Below are 21,586 nucleotides of genomic sequence, written 5' to 3'. Positions count from 1 at the left end.
CAGATTTGACAATGGACAATAGACAATAGACAATAGGTGCAGGAGTAGGCCATTCAGCCCTTCGAGCCAGCACCGCCATTCAATGTGATCATGGCTGATCACTCTCAATCAGTACCCCGTTCCTGCCTTCTCCCCATACCCCCTCACTCCGCTATCCTTAAGAGCTCTATCCAGCTCTCTCTTGAAAGCATCCAACGAACTGGCCTCCACTGCCTTCTGAGGTAGAGAATTCCACACCTTCACCACTCTGACTGAAAAAGTTCTTCCTCATCTCCGTTCTAAATGGCCTACCCCTTATTCTTAAACTGTGGCCCCTTGTTCTGGACTCCCCCAACATTGGGAACATGTTTCCTGCCTCTAATGTGTCCAATCCCCTAATTATCTTATATGTTTCAATAAGATCCCCCCTCATCCTTCTAAATTCCAGTGTATACAAGCCCAATCGCTCCAGCCTTTCAACATACGACAGTCCCGCCATTCCGGGAATTAACCTAGTGAACCTACGCTGCACGCCCTCCATAGCAAGAATATCCTTCCTCAAATTTGGAAACCAAAACTGCACACAGTACTCCAGGTGCGGTCTCACCAGGGCCCGGTACAACTGTAGAAGGACCTCTTTGCTCCTATACTCAACTCCTCTTGTTACGAAGGCCAACATTCCATTGGCTTTCTTCACTGCCTGCTGTACCTGCATGCTTCCTTTTATTGACTGATGCACTAGGACACCCAGATCTCGTTGAACTCCCCCTCCTCCTAACTTGACACCATTCAGATAATAATCTGCCTTTCTATTCTTACTTCCAAAGTGAATAACCTCACACTTATCTACATTAAACTGCATCTGCCATGTATCCGCCCACTCACACAACCTGTCCAAGTCACCCTGCAGCCTTATTGCATCTTCCTCACAATTCACACTACCCCCCAGCTTAGTATCATCTGCAAATTTGCTAATGGTACTTTTAATCCCTTAGCAGAATATACTCATGATAGGCCTGACATTGTACATGTAGTCCAAGAACTACAGACTGTTGGAAATAATAGTCGTTTTTCACACATGAATAGCGCAAAGCATATGCGCATTTGGCGTGCATACTTTTTTTTGCTGAAAAGTTGCATTACGTGCCATATTATGAATTTTGATGTAAAATTCTGAATTTTGGACATCAAAATTATAAATTTGTAAAATCGAATGTTGAGAGGTCTGTTTGTGGGTGGGAATGCAATCTGGGAGTTCCAGGCAGGGTCATAATCCATCGGATCATCCAAGTACCTGAGGGGTCCTGCAATGCCTGGGTTTCCTCTGCCCAATCCTGATGTAAACAGCTTCATGCAGTTTTCTGCCATTATCACCAGTTTGTTGCTCCAGATGGTTCTGCATTAAATCAAATATTTTGTCAGCTTTGACTAAGTTGCAATTGAGGACACTCATTGCAATCATATCCAAACTTTCAGGGAAAAGATGGCTTGATGAAATATCACTAGGCAGTGTTGGTATGACATCGCTCAGTTCCCATCTCTATTCCGTTTTCACGTTTGACTAGATTTTACAGTAAACCATTTCTCAAGGGTGATTTGCGGAAAGACATAGTAATTTAGCAATGTTGTTCAAAAGTAGAAACCTCAGCATCCACGGATTGATCTTCAACCCACTCACCAATGGAGTCATCGTCTTCATCCTCATCATCGGACTCCTCATCTTCTCTCCATAGATCTTGTCCTCTTCTTACTCATCTTCATCGCCTTCAGCAGACAGGTTACGCAGCAGCTTGTACAACACATCAACCACGTTAAGTGAATGCCTTACAAATGCCATAATGGCTGGAAAATGCCTGATTTTTGACCAAGCTTCTTCATGGCACTGGCTCCAGCAGTGGTCATCCCAACGACATGTTTCTTCAAATTAATGTCAAAAGTTTCAAGTTTATCATGATCAGTTTTAGTCCTATTTCGGCAAGCATTGAACCATAGATTCGTATCATCCCGAGGCCAAAGAGCTTGTCCGTGTGGTGTGAATTGAGACACGTGTAGCATTGGTTTCTCTGAGGTTCACTCGTCCAAAGTGCGTGTGTTATTCTTGGATTTTTGTTCCAAACAGGTTCGGGGCTTCAAATTGAGCAAGAATGTACTCCAACTCGCAATACGATATGCAAACCCAAAAAAGGGTATTACTGCAAGGAAACCAACTGTGCGATGGCTAAAATGCATTCAACATGTCCAGCAGGCCATGGAGTTAAAGAGAAAGGTAGGAATTGAGCAGCATAACGGAATCAGAGATTTGAAGTTTGCATTAAGGCATTTTGCCAAGGGGTTGTGCTTAAATCCCATAAGATCTTTTATAGACTTGCTGCATTTAATTCTGGGCAGAACAAGGACATTGAAATGTCCAGCTGGATGGCTGCCTGGAGACCCATGTAGCATCTGCAAGGCTGACGTTTATTTTAAGGAGTTCTTTGCATAAATTTAGATTGGGCTTTGGATTTGTGTTCTAATAGGCTGCCTATTTTTGTCCATCATTGAGCAGTCTTGACTTCTGTCACTATTGTCCATTTCATTGCTTCTCTCTGCACTCCTGAGAACACAAGGTCTTAGACTCCCCAACCTCTTGATCAGCACTGGTTCTTTGTAAAATAATTAAATATCAATATGCTCATTTTTCGATTCACGTAGCTTTCTCCTTCTCACACTGTTATTCTGAAGCCTGTGCAAGCTCCCCTGCTCACACAGTCCCCATCCTATCCTCCATCATTACAGCATGCACTTGTTCCTTGCCTGTAGTCCCCAGTAGCTGGAAGTGTCCTTTGTAGTGGTGTGACCTAAGCAGCATAGGCAAGCTAAAAGTAATACAAAAACAGGTCCAAGTAACTTTTCATTTAAAACAACACAAATTATTCAGTAAAGTCAATTATTTCCCAAGTTTTCAAGGTGTTATGTGACAACTTCATAATTGATAAAATGGTAGTGCAAAACTGGCAAGTTTATTTTGTTTAATGTTAAACTTGTTTTGATGCAATGAAAAGTAATTATTTTTAACTGTAATGCATGTAAAAATGACAAGAGCTTTCTCAGACCAGTAATGCAGTCTCCACTCTAGTTACCTGTCATTAATGCTTATTCTTTTATTTTTCAGGGACACAGTTAAATGATACTATGTGTGAGATGTGTCCTGCAGGAACGTTTTCAAGTAATAATTCATCAACTGAAGCTTGTATGAATTGTACAGCGTGAGTACTTTTAGAATCCATTGTAATCCATGTTCCGGAAACTCGTGTTGATATTTTGCAATTCACAAAGTCCCGTTTCCATATTATTCCTATCATTCACAATGTGCCTTTCAGAAACAAATATAATTTACTCCAATGTAAAGGTAAGAAGTTGAAATCCTCAGTTGAAAATGCTGTATTATGTTTTCTCTGGAATTTGCACTTTCTTTGTAGTAAAAGAAACAATCCTCCTGACCCACATTACGGCAGAACATTTGCAAAGTATCTCCTTCCTCTTGCATTGCCCTCGGTGACAGTAAATTGTCCCAATGTCTGGATCTTCCCCTTCAAGCATACCTGGCAACTTTTGCATTTGGGGAGCAACCCCCAGTTAGTACAATCATAATGATTCTCACATTTAATTCAGAGAGTTCCCAGATTCTCGGAGTGCTTAGAAGTACATTTCTTAATGCTCAAAAAAAACCACCGTACCACAGAAAGGTTGCAGGGTCATGCAATAAATACCCTCATAATTAATTTAGCTAAATGTTAGAAACTTTACACTATTAGATAATGCTGGATAATTCTGCCATGGTCAATCACGCTTAACACAGATAACAATATCAGCAGTCCTGCACATTTACTGTCAATTAAGGTGATGCATTTTCTGTTGTGGGCATTTCTAATTAAGCTTGAAAATAAAAATTAAAATCCAATGTTAGCTGCATAATTTAATTTAACTCTTATTATAGTTTAAGTATAACTTTGTAACTTGAATTATAACCAAGACTAACAAAAGTATCCCGAAGCAATAAACAAATATATTTCTACAAACAAGTAAAAAGATGTGAAGACAGCAATGCAAGGTTCAACATGGTAGAATAAAGGCAAACCCACGAGGATTTGAACACAATTAGACTTTAAAAATATATAATGGAAAGTTATTAAGATGAAACATTTTCCTTGAACTACTCAAAAATATTACTCCATTTGTTTAGTAGTGCGATTCAAACTGCAATTCAATCATGAATAACAATTGTAAATTAAGTTTTTCATCATTAATAAATACTAGTTAAGACAAGTAAAGATATTATACTCAAGATAGAACCTGCAAAAAGAACCAAATTAATTTCCCAGTTCCTCTGCTAGGCAATTATATTGATTCTTTTGTTGTCGTTGGAAACTAAAGAATGGAAGCAACTGAGAGCAGTCTCACATAGGTGTGTGAAAGAGTAGAGAAGGATGGTGTGATGAAATCAGCACGGAAGTTGACATGGATGAGAAGGAAAATGAGGAAAATGTGTTCCTAGCAAGACACTCCGTGTGTTTCCCAACCAGCTTGGATGTACAAGGAGATCCGCAATCTACTGGAAGACCAGACCAGATCTGGGTGTTCTTGTCAGGTGATCTAGGTCATACAAGAAGTCCAAGTGCCTCCTCCAGAAGGCCACTGGGAATGTGACGTGACTCTTCTGGGCTAAACTTGTGGCTCCGATGGACACTCAACAAATATAGCATGGCTTGCACTCCATCGTTTCAATCAGCGTGAGATAGAGTAGCACAAGTGACAGCAACGTGTCACTCCCAGGTGAGCTCAATGTTTCCTCTGCTCACTTTGAAAGGGAGAACAATGATGTACCACCATGGGTCCTACAGTCCCACATGACCCTGTGCAAACTTCAAAACATACTTTACGATTGTGAACCTCTGAAAGCAAACAGTCCTGTTGGTATATACCTGTATTCTCAAAACCTGGCTTAGAGATTTCATGGAAATCTTCAACCTCTCACAACAACAGCCTGAGGTCCTCACCCTCAGTAAAGGACATCTCTAATACCAGTGCCTAACAAGAGCAGGAGCTGGGTGTAGCACAAAGCATTTCACCTGAGTGAGAATCAGGGCTGACATCCCAGTGCATTGCCAGGGACGGGTGTTAAACCAAGGTCTTGTCTGCTCACACAGGTGAAATGGAAAGATTCTGCAGAACTGTTTTGAAGATGAGTGGTTGACCTATTCCTGATGTCTTCATAATGCCAAAAGTGCTAAACCTCAGAATGCTGGGGTTGCAATAAAATTTCAATCATAGATTATTTGTAACTGATTCATTATATTTGAACAAAGCAGCCTTTGGGAATGCTTGTATTCATTTATTTTTCTTTCTGTAAATTCCCCAGATGTGACAAGGTCCATCGACAACTGCTTGAACCTGGGAGCAGTGAAGCTGATGTAAAGTTTGCAAAAGCAAATAACAATTCAAGAATTATCATTCCATTTATCGTCGTTCCGGTTATCATTTTCATTTTAATTGGGGCAGTTGTTTTCTGGAGGTATCCTAAACTCAGACCACGTATGTTATTTATTTTCTGAATTCAATGTTTTTTTTAGCCAGTTTGGAAATGATCATAATTTTTTTAATATTAGTATTTACAATCACCAAACTATTGTGCGACTATGAATTTAACCAATCTTTTTGCTCTCTGTACTAAAAAATGTAAAATTGCCAGTTTTACTAATTGTCATTATCTCCACTTGAGGAAATTGCTTGAAGCTGAGAGGAGTAATTCTCCACCTCGATGTTGTCTTTGACCTAGAACTGGGGTTTTCTTTATACATCCACACCACTATGGATCCGCCCGGTTTTCACTTCTTGCACATGGCTCTGTCTTGCATCAGCTCCTCCTTTACTCCTCAGCCATGCCTTTGCTACTTTTTCACCTCTATTCTGCTGCTCTGCTTGCTGATGTACATTCACTCCTGCTACAAGCACACTTCAACTTTAAAATCTAAATACCTGTTATGTGTTTTCCCAACTCCAGTCTCATCCCTTCAGCCTTGTGCAGACCTGCAGGGCCTCTGGGTCTGCAAAGCCACTCTCCTGATCTTCCCTGAATTCACTCTCCACCACCACTCTAAATTCTGGAAATTCCTTGCTGAACATTTTCTTTAGGCTACCTCTGTGATCCAACTGAATCCAATTGCTGGGATTCCCCAGGGTTTCTTTGTGGACCTGACAGATTGTTGATTAGTACAGGTGTCCAGGGTTATGGGGCGAATGGGATTGAGAGGGGAAGATAGATCAGCCATGATTGAATGGCAGAGTAGACTTAATGGGCTGAATGGCCGCATTTTACTACTAGTAGGAACTTGGGAGAACTACTTGTTCCTTTGCCTAATTGTGGTTCTGAAGAATTCTGCTTTTCATAACCCTTCTCATTGTGCCCACTCATGCCTGTTGGTCCCGGCTGCTGCTGTCAGACCTCCGACAATACACACCCTGAGCTGTTGTATATCCCACTACTAACATTATCACACCGATTATAGATTGAAAGTAAACTCCATCTGGCTACGGTGGGATCTTCTGTCATCCTGAACAGCCAAAGAGAACAGTTGTGGCAGAAAACTGGCAGAATAGTTTGTAAATCACCGATTAATTTCATGTCAAAACATGACAGACTAAAGATATAGTAAACCAATTTCACGGTATTTATACTGAAAACCTTCCATTTTTGTTTTTCCGATAGGTTTCAAAAAAAGACGAGAGAATGGGGTAAGCACATAATATCTCACCATTATTTAAAGGTCGTGTGTATTAAAGTTGAAAGCAATGCAAACAGATTGCTGCTGTTTAATTCAAATAACTTACTATTGTGTTTTCTGTGCATGTTCTACTTACCCTGAAATGATGCATCATTACACAGGATCCAAAGCACAGGGCTCGTACAGTCTTTGAAAGTCCTGGAATTTGAAACTCTGTTTTTCAAGGCCTTGAAACTCCTTAGGTTTATCATAGGTCCTTCAAAGTCCTTGAAAATTCACTTTTCGTTTTAATAAATTACTAAATTTATGATCCGCGGATTTATAAATTTGGAAGTTCAAGCTGCAGCGGCGGCGGCAGTAGCAGCTGAGGAGCCGGGTTCACGCCTTGCCTCGTCGCCGGAGGATCTGAAAGAGCTCCGGGTCTGTCGCCGTGAAGGAACCCCAGGTCGCTGCCTTGCCCCGGGCCTCTGCCGTGAAGGAGCGCCAGACCGGTTTCCGTGAGGAAGCTCCGGGCCACTGCCTTGAAGGAACCCTAGGCCGCGGCCGTAAAGACGCTTCAGATCACTGTCGGTTGGGATGGTGGCACCACGGGCATATCTGTCCAAAGTGTTCTCCTATTTCCCCTTCCTGCTGGTACTTAGCGATCTTCAGTGTGAAGGTAGTGAGGAGGAGGATGCGACATTGCAGCTGCTGTTGCTGCTGCGGGAGGGAGGGAGGGTGTAGGCCTGGCGCCAAGGTATCGAGATCTAAATGTGACATTTAGTCAAACTTTAAAAAAATTCCCTCTGGTTTAACTCTGCCAGGCGCGTCAATTGTAACCCCCATTCGCCAAGTGATGGAATCGATAAGTGAGTGAATGTCGGCAATATTGAAGGCATCAGGCCTGACGTAAAACGTGAGGAGGGGGGGACGGACCCATATTGACATTGGAAGCTCTGCCTCCCGTTGCTGAGGAGCATCAATGTCCTGTGGTGTTTTAATGAAAATAAGCATGAATCAGTGTAAGAAAAAAACTGCAGATGCTGGTACAAATCAAATGCATTTATTTCACAAAATGCTGGAGTAACTCAGCAGGTCAGGCAGAATCTCAGGAGAGAAGGATTGGGTGACGTTTTGGGCCGAGACCCTTCTTCAGTCTGAAGTCAATGTTCATTCCGCTGGGCTGTAAACTACCCAGGCTTACCTGAGGCTTCCACCTCCGCTGCCGCCGACCTCCACCGCCTCCCCGGGGCCGCTGCTGCCGACGTCCAAGGCCTCTTGACCGCCACTGCCGCCGACGTCTTCCCTGGCTATCCACTGACCGGGCCGACCGGTGCTTACCAGGGCTCCAATTCCCCGCGGGCCTCCACCAGCGACTGTGTCGACCCGCACCGCTCCACCACCCAGCAGCAGGTCACAGCCGTCGCTGTACCCGACTCCCAGGCCCAGCAGCAGGTCGCAGCTTCACCCGGCCCACAGACACTGCGCTGGGCCCACAGGTCCAATGAGGCAGAGTCCCACAGTGCCACTGGGTCCTACTGCCCACTCCCTACTATAGGGAACCACACCAAGGTTTCCACTGGGTCTCCACCTTCCCCCTCTAGCCAGGTGACCCTAACTACTCCCCATATCAGTCCTCATGCCCCCCTCTACTCTGTTAACCCACCACCCCCTCACCATACATCCCCTCCCCCTCCGCCTGCCCTCCCTGCCTTCATCCGACCCCAACCCCCACACTTGCCGAGTGTTCACCATCCCCCCTGACCTCCCCCTTTCAGACACTGAACGGTCTGACCTCAGCAGAGGCCTCACCTTTGTTCCCCTCCGCCCCCACATCAACGAGTTCCAGGTCCGCCATGATGTGGATCTCTTCTTCCTCCGCCTCCGAGCCATTTTCCATGGGAAGGAGTCCTCACCCCCCAGTGATGACCACTTCTCCCGTCTCCAGCGGACCCCCTCCTCTTGGACACCCCCCGTTTGGCCAACTACCCTCACTAGAACTTTTCATCTCCAACTGCCGGCGTCACATTAACCGCCTCAAATTCTCCACTCCCCTGACTAACTCTAACCTCTCCCCTCTTGAACGTGCAGCCCTCCACTCACTCCGCAACAACCCTGACTTAGTCATCAAACCCGCTGACAAGGGAGGTGCAGTGGTAGTCTGGCGTGCTGACCTCTACTGGACCAAGGCCAGATGACAACTCTCAGACACCTCCTCCTACTTATCCTCGGACCATGACCCCACCGACGAGCACCAGACCTTAATCATCAGCACCATCACGAACCTCACCATTTCCGGCGCTCTACCCTCTAATGCCTCAACTTATCGTTCCCCATCCCCGCACGGCCCGATTTTACCTTCTACTTAAAATCCATAAACAGAACTGTCCCGGCAGACCCATTGTTTCTGCCTGTTCATGTCCCACCGAACTTATTTCCACCAACCTCGACTCCATCCTATCACCCCTGGTCAAATCCCTCCCCACCTACGTCCAAGACACCTCACATGCTCTCCGTCTCCTCAATAACTTCCGGTTCCCAGGCCCCCAATCCCTCTTCTTTACCATGGATGTCCAGTCACTCTACACTTCCATCCCCCACAAGGATGGTCTCGAAGCCCTCCGTTTCTTCCTCAACCGTAGAACCAGCCAATCCCCATCTACTAACACTCTCCTCCGCCTAGCAGAGCTGGTTCTTACCCTCAACAACTTCTCCTTTGACTCCTCCCACTTCCTATAAACCAGAGGCGTAGCTATGGGCACTCGCATGGGCCCTAGCTATGCCTGCCTCTTTGTCGGGTACGTCGAACAATCCCTGTTCCGGACGTACACCGGCCCCATCCCCGAACTCTACCTCTGCTACATCGACGACTGCATTGGTGCTACCTCTTGTACCCATGCAGAACTCACTGACTTCATACACTTCACTACCAATTTCCATCCTGCTCTTAAATATACTTGGACTATCTCTGACATCTCCCTCCCGTTTCTGGACCTCACCATCTCCATCACAGGAGACAGACTAGTGACTGACATCTACTATAAACCCACTGACTCCCACAGCTAACTGGACTACACGTCTTCCCACCCGGTCTCCTGCAAAAAGTCTATCCCCTATTCCCAATTCCTCCGTCTAAGCTGCATCTGCGCCCAGGATGAGGTGTTTCACACTAGGGCATCAGAGATGTCTTCAGGAAACAGGGCTTTCCATCTTCCATTATAGATGAGGCTCTCACTAGGGCCTCTTCTATGTCCCGCAGCTCCACTCTTGCTCACCCTCCCCCCATTCGTAACAAGGACAGAATCCCCCTCGTTCTCACCTTCCACCCCATCAGCCAGCGTATCCAACAAATCATCCTCCAACATTTCCGTCACCTCCAACGGGATCCCACTACTGGCTACATCTTCCCATCTCCTCCCCTTTCTGCGTTCCGCAGAGACCGTTCCCTCCATAATTCCCTGGTCCACTTGTCCCTACCCAAACCACCCCATCCCCGGGCACTTTCCCATGCAAACGCAGGAGATGCAACTCCTGTCCCTTTACCTCCCCCCTCTACTCCATCCAAGGACCCAAACAGTCTTTCCAGGTGAGACAGAGGTTCACCTGCACCTCCTCCAACCTCACTTATTGTATCCGTTGCTCTAGATGTCAACTTCTTTATATCGGCGAAACCAAACGCAGGCTCGGCGATCGTTTCGCTCAACACCTGCGCTCAGTCCGCCTTAACCAACCTGATCTCCCGGTGGCTGCGCACTTCAACTCCCCCTCCCACTCCCAGTCTGACCTTTCTGTCATGGGCCTCCTCCAGTGCCATAGTGAGGCCCACCGGAAATTGGAGGAACAGCACCTCATATTTCGCTTGGGCAGCTTGCAGCCCAGCGGTATGAACATTGACTTCTCCAACTTTAGATAGTTCCTCTGTCCCTCCCTTCCCCTCCCCCTTCCCAGTTCTCCCTCTATCTTCCTGTCTCCACCTATATCTTTCCATTGTCCGGCCCCCCTGACATCAGTCTGAAGAAGGGTCTCGACCCGAAACGTCACCCATTCCTTCTCTCCTGAGATGCTGCCTGACCAGCTGAGTTACTCCAGCATTTTGTGAATAAGCGAAATATGAGGTGCTCTTCCTCCAATTTGCACTGGGTCTCTATAATAGAAGGGGTTCCCCTCTTCCATTATAGATGAGGCTCTCACTAGGGTCTCCTCGACATCCTGTAGCTCTGCACTTGCTCCCCTTCCCCCCATTCATAACAAGGATAGAGTCCCCCTTGTCCTCCCCTTCCACCCATCAGCTGTCACGTACAGCATATAATCCTCCAACATTTTCGCCACCTCCAATGGGCTCCTACTACTGGCCACATCTTCCATAAATTAAGGGTAAACAAGCAAGGAAATGGTGTCATTTCAAGGTATAATTATCCAAAAAAATTTGCGTAATAGGGCTCCCGGCCCGGGCGGCCGCCATTGGTGGAGCGGGAGCACGTGGGCATTTGGCAATAATTTGAGTTGTCTCAATGGTTCGTAATTTCAAAGGAACTTTGTTTAAAGTTGATTTTTCTGCTAAGTTCTTTGTACCCAGAGGTGTGCAAAACATGATTTTCAATCAAATCCGAGATGGTGACCAGCCAACCTTCTTACTTACTTTTAATTGGTACAGAATCAAATCATCCAATACCAAGCGATTTATATACGTCTCCGATAAACCATCAATGTTTGCTGGATTTTGGTCCTTGAAAATGGGATTTTTGGACCTTGAAAATCCTTGAAAAGTCCAAGTGTACGAACCCTGAAAGCACATCAAAGGGAGTAACATCAGCTGATCAGTGCCTTACTGCAAAATAGACCCACATCCACATCCTGCCATTGTTAAATGATCTGGTGTGCTTGAAGGCAGAGGTGTCATCAACATTGGTGTACGTGACATCTCAGGGTAAGGTCACAAAAGGAAAGGTATTCAGGCAATGAAGAACAGCCTAAGATTGGAAATCAGAGGTGAGGTGAGCATGAGGAAAGGAAGTGACAAACTACTTGAGATGATGTAATGTCTGTGATGTTGTGGGGGGGCGGGAGGTTGGTTCAAGTGATCAGGTGAAATGTGGGAGGTAGGGAGTTTGTTGGGGAGCCAGTACTGCACAGTGAAGGTGGCTGGTGAGGAGGACTATAGATAGTCTTATGACCTCTGGACAACATTTAACATTCAACATGAAGATGGAGCGTGCCATGAAAGATGTCCTGACAATTTAACCTAAGAATGAGAGTTAGTGCCAAACATTGTGGGATAAATATTCTGTTGCTTTCATTGTCAAACAATGACAAGTAAATCACCACTTTTAAAATGTAATTTTCCAAACTTGCAAGTTTAATAATGTGTTTATCTCTGCAGATTGGTAGGGGTGGCAAACCATCTCCAGCTGGGAATCACATCAACGTGAATGACTCTGAATCAATATCAATGCTTCTCAGAAACAACGAGCAGCCTGAGTGCAAAGTGGTTGAAGTGAGTATATTCAGGCAACATTTCAAACACTTCACACAGCAGGTTGGATATTTTTCTGTATTTCCTATTGCTGGATCATGTTGGGATGCAGGAGCACCAACAGTCTGAGCCTCAACCAAATCTCCCATTGTTCACATGGAGCCTGGTAGATTTTATTGAGGAAGGCAATGGTGAGAAAGTTCTGCTTCAAACCTTTCCTTTTTGTCAGATTCTGTTCTAGAAAAGGTTAGTAACACAGTATTATTGATGAGGTTGGAATGACTTCCTTTTATCACAGCCCAGTGTGTAATTGGCTTTGCATTGGTGTTTGCTGCCAACAACATCCAACCCACTGGTGTCTGTTTGATTGCTGCTGGAGGACAATGCAGAAACTGTTTGTTTTCTGTTTGAAGACTGGTTGTCTTTTGAATTAGGTAGCTGCTACCTTTATACAACTCCTGAAGATGTGTGCATTTCTGTAACAACTTTACTAACTTGAATTTAAAAAAAAAAAATACAGGTAAATTTGGGTAAAGTCTGATTTCAGTACATCAATCTTTCAAATCTGGGGTCACCTGTTAATTATTAGATTATGTCTGATTTGGTGACTGACTACTCTGTTGAACAAAATAGGTCCTGTGTATTCACTCTATATTGGTCTCTTATATTCATTTTGGACACCACAATTGGATCTTCCCTCAGACTCCACTGGTCCAAAGAAAGCAATCTAGTTCATCTAATCTTTCTTCATAGATACAATTTTCCATTCCTGTCAACATCCTCGTACATCTCTCTATTCTCTCTGGTGCGATCTCATCTTTCCTAAATGTGTCAGCAATACTCAAAAAACTCAATACTTGCATAATTTTACCTTCATAGAACAGTACTGACTTTGTTTGATTAAATTATTTCTCAGTTGGTAGTACTTCCTTAATTAATTGGTTCTACCATTTTTTCCAACAACAGATGTTATGTTTATCCACCTCTAGTGACCTGCTTTCTCCCTCCCTCTGGCTTTGCATTGGGAGTTTTCCAATGCTCTGGTTCCTCTCCGGAATGTAAGGATTTGTGGAAGATGGTAAACGATGCATCCACTCCAGCAATGGCCGCTTCTTTCAGGATCCCAGACACAAGATATCAGAGGACTTCTCTGTTTTTAGGCCGTGAGGTGCTAAATGATACGATACGATAGAACTTTATTTTTCCCAGGAGGGAATTTGATCTGCCAACAGTCATAAAAACACAAAATACATGAAACCTGAACTTAAAATGTGGAATGGAAAGGCTTGGGGGATGGGCAAAGATTTGGGGGGGGGGAGGGGAGTCAGTCTCAGCCCACCCCATGACAGAAGGAGGAGGAGTTGTAAAGTTTGATAGACACAGGGAAGAAGGATCTCCTGTGGCGTTCTGTCCTGCATCTTGCAAATGATTAAAGCATTTACTATATAAATTACAATCTCATCCCACATCAGCTTTATCAGCTACCACTGAACCCATGGAACTGGATTTTAATAAAAACAAAACCGAGAGACTGCAAAATAGATCCAACCTTGATGTGTGTATGTGGCAACTTTCCTGAGTACAGGAGAAACTATAGAAGCAGATAGAATTATGATGTAAAAAAAGCATTTGGGAAGTTAGGAACTTGGAAGATAAGATAAGACTAGAAGATAATAGGAAGTTTAGAATTGCCCCCTGTAGACTGAGAGCTGTAACCAAATCTTCATTTGTTCTTTCCAATGTGGAGGAGGCCACAATATGAACACTGGATGCAATACTCCAGGTTGCAAGCAATGCACCAAGGATAAGCATCTTAGGGATGCCCATGGATCCACATCCTGCCATTGTTAAATGATCTGGTGTGCTTGAAGGCAGAGGTGTCATCAACATTGGTGTACGTGACATCTCAGGGTAAGGTCACAAAAGGAAAGGTATTCAGGCAATGAAGAGCAGCCTAAGATTGGAAATCAGAGGTGAGGTGAACATGAGGAAAGGAAGTGACAAACTACTTGAGATGATGTAATGTCTGTGATGTTGTGGGGGGGCGGGAGGTTGGTTCAAGTGATCAGGTGAAATGTGGGAGTCAGGGAGTTTGTTGGGGAGCCCGTACTGCACAGTGAAGGTGGCTGGTGAGGAGGACTATAGATAGTCTTATGACCTCTGGACAACATTTAACATTCAACATGAAGATGGAGCGTGCCATGAAAGATGTCCTGACAATTTAACCTAAGAATGAGAGTTGGTGCCAAACATTGTGGGATAAATATTCTGTTGCTTTCATTGTCAAACAATGACAACTAAATCACCACTTTTAAAATGTAATTTTCCAAACTTGCAAGTTTAATAATGTGTTTATCTCTGCAGATTGGTAGGGGTGGCAAACCATCTCCAGCTGGGAATCACATCAACGTGAATGACTCTGAATCAACATCAATGCCTCTCAGAAGCAACGAGCAGCCTTAGTGCAAAGTGGTTGAAGTGAGTATATTCAGGCAACATTTCAAACACTTCACACAGCAGGTTGGATATTTTTCTGTATTTCCTATTGCTGGATCATGTTGGGATGCAGGAGCACCAACAGTCTGAGCCTCAACCAAATCTCCCATTGTTCACATGGAGCCTGGTAGATTTTATTGAGGAAGGCAATGGTGAGAAAGTTCTGCTTCAAACCTTTCCTTTTTGTCAGATTCTGTTCTAGTGTTCTAGAAAAGGTTAGTAACACAGTATTATTGATGAGGTTGTAATGACTTCCTTTTATCACAGCCCAGTGTGTAATTGGCTTTGCATTGAGGTGTTTGCTGCCAACAACATCCAACCCACTGGTGCCTGTTTGATTGCTGCTGGAGGACAATGCAGAAACTGTCTGTTTTCTGTTTGAAGACTGGTTGTCTTTTGAATTACGTAGCTGCTACCTTTATACAACTCCTGAAGATGTGTGCATTTCTGTAACAACTTTACTAACTTGAATTTAACAAAAAAAATTACAGGTAAATTTGGGTAAAGTCTGATTGCAGTACATCAATCTTCCAAATCTGGGGTCACCTGTTAATTATTAGATTATGTCTGATTTGGTGACTGACTACTCTGTTGAACAAAATAGGTCCTGTGTATTCATTCTATATTGGTCTCTTACATTCATTTTGGACACCACAATTGGATCTTCCCTCAGACTCCACTGGTCCAAAGAAAGCAATCTAGTTCATCTAATCTTTCTTCATAGATACAATTTTCCATTCCTGTCAACATCCTCGTACATCTCTCTATTCTCTCTGGTGCGATCTCATCTTTCCTAAATGTGTCAGCAATACTCAAAAAACTCAATACTTGCATAATTTTACCTTCATAGAACAGTACTGACTTTGTTTGATTAAATTATTTCTCAGCTGGTAGTACTTCCTTAATTAATTGGTTCTACCATTTTTTCCAACAACAGATGTTATGTTTATCCACCTCTAGTGACCTGCTTTCTCCCTCCCTCTGGCTTTGCATTGGGAGTTTTCCAATGCTCTGGTTCCTCTCCGGAATGTAAGGATTTGTGGAAGATGGTAAACGATGCATCCACTCCAGCAATGGCCGCTTCTTTCAGGATCCCAGACACAAGACATCAGAGGACTTCTCTGTTTGTAGGCCCATCTGTTTACCCAGGACTACATTTTTACTGATGATGATATTAGTTCCTCCCCAAGTGGACCATTCTTTAGAAAGTGAACAAAAATGTCACACACGTGACCAGACATCATCACATAAAGTAATACATTGAAAATTTCTTGTAAGAGATTAATTTTATTCATTGCTATTTTTCTACCCACAGAACTATAATGCATGTCTTTTTTAAAAATTCAGAGTTTGTAAGATAAAACTAGGTTATGTAAAAAATGCTTTGTGTGAGGTCATATTTGACCTCTGACCCTAAACAAACGTCAGCAAACATAAAAATGTCACTTGTTAAACTTTGACATATACGTCATATATACAGTACAAAACAACAAACCTGTAATGCTTTCAGAATTAGAAGAGATGTATTCCACAATTTTTCATACGTTTGGTTACACACGTGACTAAAAATGGCCTAAGCATGATGCAGTATGAATTGGACTAATTGGATTTTCATTGTACTTGCTATTTCACAGCGTGTGACACACTGGGAAGCCAATGCAAAATATCTGTTTAACCCTTGCCATTTCCTTGTTTCCTAAAACTATTTACCCAGCTTTATTTTTTAAGTACCTAAAGTTTACATGAACCACTGTCTTCCTTTTATCTGCTTGGAACAACTCTTGTTATAATAGTCCTCCCTGGTTTGCTCTCGAGGTTTATTTTCTGTTTTTATCTTTATTGTCCTCCTTTGCTGGATTCTAAATATCTCCCATTTTTCAGGTCTATCATTAACTTTGGTATCCTTATACATTTTCTCTTCGACTTAGTATCCTCCATAACTGCATTGGTTCCCCATATTCTGTTTATCTCTTCCTTCTCACTGCGATATATTGTCATGTGTCTGTGACTCAATGTGCAGCATAATCTTGGGATGATGAAGGAGGGATTGTCAAAAACAGAGCAGCGTCAAGTCCCAGTGCACAGTGGTAAATTTGGCTGTCCTTCAATGCATCAATGAAATAGACAAAGCTGGACAACTCTGTGGACAGATAAACAGAGTTGATGTTTCATGTTCAAGATCTTTTGTCAGAACCATTCTGACAAATAATCTTCATGCTGAAACATGAACTCTTTATCACTTTCTGTGGATGCTGTTACCCACCGAGTGTTTCTCACATTTTCGGTTTTTGATTTCAGATTTGTATCATGTTTATTTTCTTGATCTCTGTTCAATGCAGTGTTTATAGCTGAAGGTATGAATGCATAGCCTGACATAACTGTTCAGAAAGTTTCTGACATATGACATCCATTTACAGATGACCAAGAACTCCTGAAACAGACGACCATTCCAGTCCAGCCACTCGAAGCTCAAATGTTCTCACCCTCTGAACAGTTCAGGCTTCACTGATGAATTAATAACGGGGTGAGGGAGCCTACTCTGCACAGGTTTTGTTCTTCTGCTCGCTGATAGTGACCGGAAAAAACAATTGGTGGAACTAGTTGCTAAATAATATAGTCTCACTTTGGTTCTGATGGGGAGGGGTGAGTGTTGTTTCTGAAATGTTCACTCTGAGTCAGAACTGCAGCCCCAAGAAGTGAAGGGGAAGTGTTTAATGTGATGTCCTTGACTGAAGTCTGAAGAAGGGTCTCGACCCGAAACGTCACCCATTCCTTCTCTCCTGAGATGCTGCCTGACCTGCTGAGTTACTCCAGCATTTTGTGAATAAATACCCTCGATTTGTACCAGCAACTGCAGTTATTTTCTTATACTACATGTCCTTGACTGCTGATGGATCATCTCTTTCCAGGAAGGCGAGGAAGTGCTAGTGGCTGAGATCCACCTGCAAGAGCGATGGGAGGCAACGAGAGTCCAGTAGACTCTCCACTTCATCTCCTCTACTTTGCCATCAGGACCATCTTGCTTTTCAAAGGATGTAGCCCATTCAGTACACAATGATATTGTCCATTCCAAAAATGAGATGTAACAATCGATGACTTAATGTCTAAATGTGCTAATATTGTACATATTTTTCTCACTATTCCATAAAATAAATGTTAACCCAGTGAGGATAAGTATCCTGGGAGCCTTAACCATCTTCTCTGCCTCTGCTCCTTAATACACAGGTCTGTGGACATGGGCTTATGACGTATGGACATGGCATATATGCTCTCGCACTGCACTGATCAGTACCTCAGCATTTAGTTTGTGCTCTCCTGCCTTGCTGACCCTCTATTAATTCATTATCTTTTACTTCACTGGATTATTTTTAATTTTTTTGCCCACACGTGCTTCCATTTATAATTTGTTGTTAGATGGTCAGCAGACTAATAAAAAATGAGAAACCTTTGGTTTCCAGCAGCAGGGATGGTAGTGTAAGCGATGATATAAGTTAATCAACAAATGGCCTTCAAGGGCACTGCTCAATATCCAACAGATGTTGGATATCAATATCCAATAGATGTACTGCGGCTCACAATGGCCATCGAGGGCACTGCTGGCCTAATGGCCATTGTTTGCAGCAGTACAGCTGTTGGATATTGGACGTGACATAATTATCGCCAAATTGGTATTAAGGAAGGCAAACACAACGCTAGCATTTATTTCAAGAGGGCTGGATTACAATAACAGGGAAGTAATGCTGAGTCTCTAAGGTGCTGGTCAGGCTGCATTTTGAGTATTGTGACCAATTTAGGGCCCCATATCTGAGAAAGGATGTGCTGGCTCGGGAGAGGGTCCAGAGGAGGTTTACAAGAATGATCCCAGGAATGATTGGGTTACCATATGATCAGTGTTTGACGTACATGAGTGTAGATGAGGGGGAACCTCATTGAAACTTACCGAATAGTGAAAGGTTTAGATAGAGTGGATGTGGAGAAAATGTTTCCACAAGTGGGAGAGTCTAGGACTAGAGGTCATAGCCTCCAAATTAAGGGACGTTCCTTTAGGAAGTGAGGAATTCCTTTAGTCAGAGGGTGGTGAACCTGTGGAATTCTTTGCCGCAGAAGGCTGTGGAGGCCAAGTCAATGGATATTTTTAAGGCAGAGATAGATTCTTGATTTGTATAGGTGTCGGGTTATGGGGAGAAGGCAGAAAGAGATTGAGACATATATCCCTGACTTCCACAAGTCAGGGATACCTCCAACTGAGAGTGTATTACAACAAAAAAGTTAAAAGGGAGGCACCAGAAAAGAATCCAGTGGTAGAAGTGATAGTCAATGCATATCATCAAAAAACATGACTATCAATTCTATCGAAAAGAGACAGGTGGGCAGAGGGGGTGGGGTCGCTCTGTTGGTAAGGAATGATATTCAGTCCCTTGCAAAGGGTGACATAGAATCAGGAGATGTTGAATCAGTATGGACAGAACTGAGGAATTGTAAGGATAAAAAGACCCTAATGGGACTTATCTACAAATAGTAGCCTGGATATAGGGTGTAAGTTGAATCAAGAGTTAAAGTTTGCATGTCGCAAAGTTCTACAGTGGTTATGGGAGATTTCAACATGCAGGTAGACTGGGAATACCATTGTGGTAATGGACCCCAAGAAAGGAAGTTTGTGGAGTGTCTCTGAGATGGATTCTTAGAGCAGCTTGTACTGGAGCCTACCAGGGAGAAGGCAATTCTGGATTTAGTGTGTAATGAACCAAATTTGATAAAGGAACTCGAGGTAAAAGAACCAGAAGGTAGTGATCATAATATGATGTTTTAATCTGAGAGGGAGAAGGAAAAATTGGAAGTGTAGGTATTGCAGTTGAGCAAGGGGGACTATGGAGGTATGAGAGAGGAGCTGGATAGAGTTGACTGGAAAGAGACCCTAGCAGGGAAGACGGTGGAACAACAATAGCAGGCATTTCGGGGAATAATACAGAAGGTGCAGGATCAGTTCATTCCAAAGAGGAAGAAAGATTCTAAGGGGAATAAAAGGTGACCATGGCAGACAAGGGAAGTCAAGGACAGTATAAAAATAAAAGAGACAAAGTATAACATAGCAAAGATGAGCGGGAAACCAGAGGATTGGGAATCTTGTAAAGACCAACAAAAGATAACTAAAAAGACAATACGGGGAGAAAAGATGAGGTACGAATATAAGCTAGCCAAGAATATAAAGGAGGATAGTAAAAGCTTCTTTAGTTATGTGAAGAGGAAAAAAATAGTTGACAAATGTGGGTCCCTTGAAGACAGAAGCAGGTGAATGTATTAAAGGGAACAAGGAAATGACAGACGAGTTGAACAGGTACTTTGGACCTGTCTTCACTAAGCAAGACATAAACAATCTCCCAGATGTACTCACAAAATGCTGGAGTAACTCAGCAGGTCAGGCAGCATCTCGGGAGAGAAGGATTCCTTCTCTCCCGAGATGCTGCCTGACCTGCTGAGTTACTCCAGCATTTTGTGAATAAATCGATTTGTACTAGCATCTGCAGTTATTTTCTTATACTCCCAGATGTAGTAGTGGACAGAGGTCCTCGGGTAACAGGAACTGAAGGAAATTCACATTAGGCAGGAAATGGTGTTGGGTAGACTGATGGGACTGAGGGCTGATAAATCCCCAGGGCCTGATGGTCTGCATCCCAGGGTACTTAAGGAAGTAGCTCTAGAAATCATGGACGCATTGGTGATCATTTTCCAATGTTCTATAGATTCAGGATCAGTTCCTGTGGATTGGAGGGTAGCTAATGTTATCCCACTTTTTAAGAAAGGGGGAGAGAGAAAATGAGAAATTATAGACCAGTTAGCCTGACATCAGTGGTGGGAAAGATGCTGGAGTCATTTATAAAAGAAGAAATTGCAGAACATTTGGATAGCAGTAACAGGATCGTTCCGAGTCAGCATGGATTTACGAAGGAGAAATCATGCTTGACTAATCTGGAATTTTTTGAGGATGTAACTAGGAAAATGGACAAGGGAGAGCCAGTGGATGTAGTGTACCTGGATTTTCAGAAAGCCTTTGATAAGGTCCCATTTAGGAGATTAGGGGGTAATATTAGAGCATGGTATTGGGGGTAGGGTATTGACATGGGTAAGATATTGGTTGGCAGACAGGCAAAAGAGTAGAGATTAAAGGGTCCCTTTCAGAATGGCAGGCAGTGACTAGTGGGGTACCACAAGGCTCGGTGCTGGGACCGCAGCTATTTACAATATACATTAATGACTTGGATGAAGGGATTAAAAGTAACATTAGCAAATTTGCAGATGACACAAAGCTGGGTGGCAGTGTGAACTGTGAGGAGGATGCTATGAGGATGCAGGGTGACTTGGAAAGTTTGTGTGAGTGGGCAGATGTATGGCAGATGCAGTTTAATGTGGATACATTTGAGGTTATCCACTTTGGTGGTAAGAACAGGAAGGCAGATTATTATCTGAATGGTGTCAGTTTGGAAAAGGGAAAGTACAAAGAGATCTGGATCTCCTTGTTCATCAGTCACTGAAAATAAGCATGCAGGTACAGCAGGCAGTGAGGAAACTTATGGCATGTTGGCCTTCATGACAAGAGGAGTTGAGTATAGGAGCAAAGAGGTCCTTCTGCAGTTGTACAGGGCCCTAGTGAGACCATACCTGGAGTATTGTGTGCAGTTTTGGTCTCCAAATTTGAGGAAGGACATTGTTGCCATTGAGGGCGTGCAGATTAGGTTCACTAGGTTAAATCCCAGAATGGCGGGACTATCATATGTTGAAAGACTGGAGCGACTGGGCTTGTATACACTGGAATTTAGAAGGATGAGAGGGGATCTTATTGAAACATATAAGATTATTAAGGGATTGTACACGTTAGAGACAGGAAACATGTTCCCAATGT

At 43.4% G+C, this 21,586-nt stretch overlaps 1 protein-coding gene across 1 annotated transcript in view; it reads left to right on the top strand.

Annotated features, from left to right (window-relative positions):
* LOC144607896 (uncharacterized) overlaps nucleotides 1-17,641 on the top strand; it is a 59,880-nt gene extending 42,239 nt beyond the window's left edge. The window contains exons 10-15 of the mRNA XM_078425023.1: nucleotides 2,099-2,245; nucleotides 3,131-3,224; nucleotides 5,378-5,550; nucleotides 6,725-6,750; nucleotides 14,557-14,670; nucleotides 17,106-17,641. Of these exons, the coding sequence (XP_078281149.1) occupies nucleotides 2,099-2,245; nucleotides 3,131-3,224; nucleotides 5,378-5,550; nucleotides 6,725-6,750; nucleotides 14,557-14,655 (539 nt within the window). The 3' untranslated portion in view covers nucleotides 14,656-14,670; nucleotides 17,106-17,641. The remainder of the gene's footprint in view (nucleotides 1-2,098; nucleotides 2,246-3,130; nucleotides 3,225-5,377; nucleotides 5,551-6,724; nucleotides 6,751-14,556; nucleotides 14,671-17,105) is intronic.
* Nucleotides 17,642-21,586: the final 3,945 nt, after the last annotated feature.

This window comes from Rhinoraja longicauda, chromosome 30, assembly GCF_053455715.1.
Source record: "Rhinoraja longicauda isolate Sanriku21f chromosome 30, sRhiLon1.1, whole genome shotgun sequence".
In the NCBI taxonomy this organism is placed as follows: domain Eukaryota; kingdom Metazoa; phylum Chordata; class Chondrichthyes; order Rajiformes; family Arhynchobatidae; genus Rhinoraja; species Rhinoraja longicauda.
This window is presented reverse-complemented; position numbering and strand designations above follow the sequence as displayed.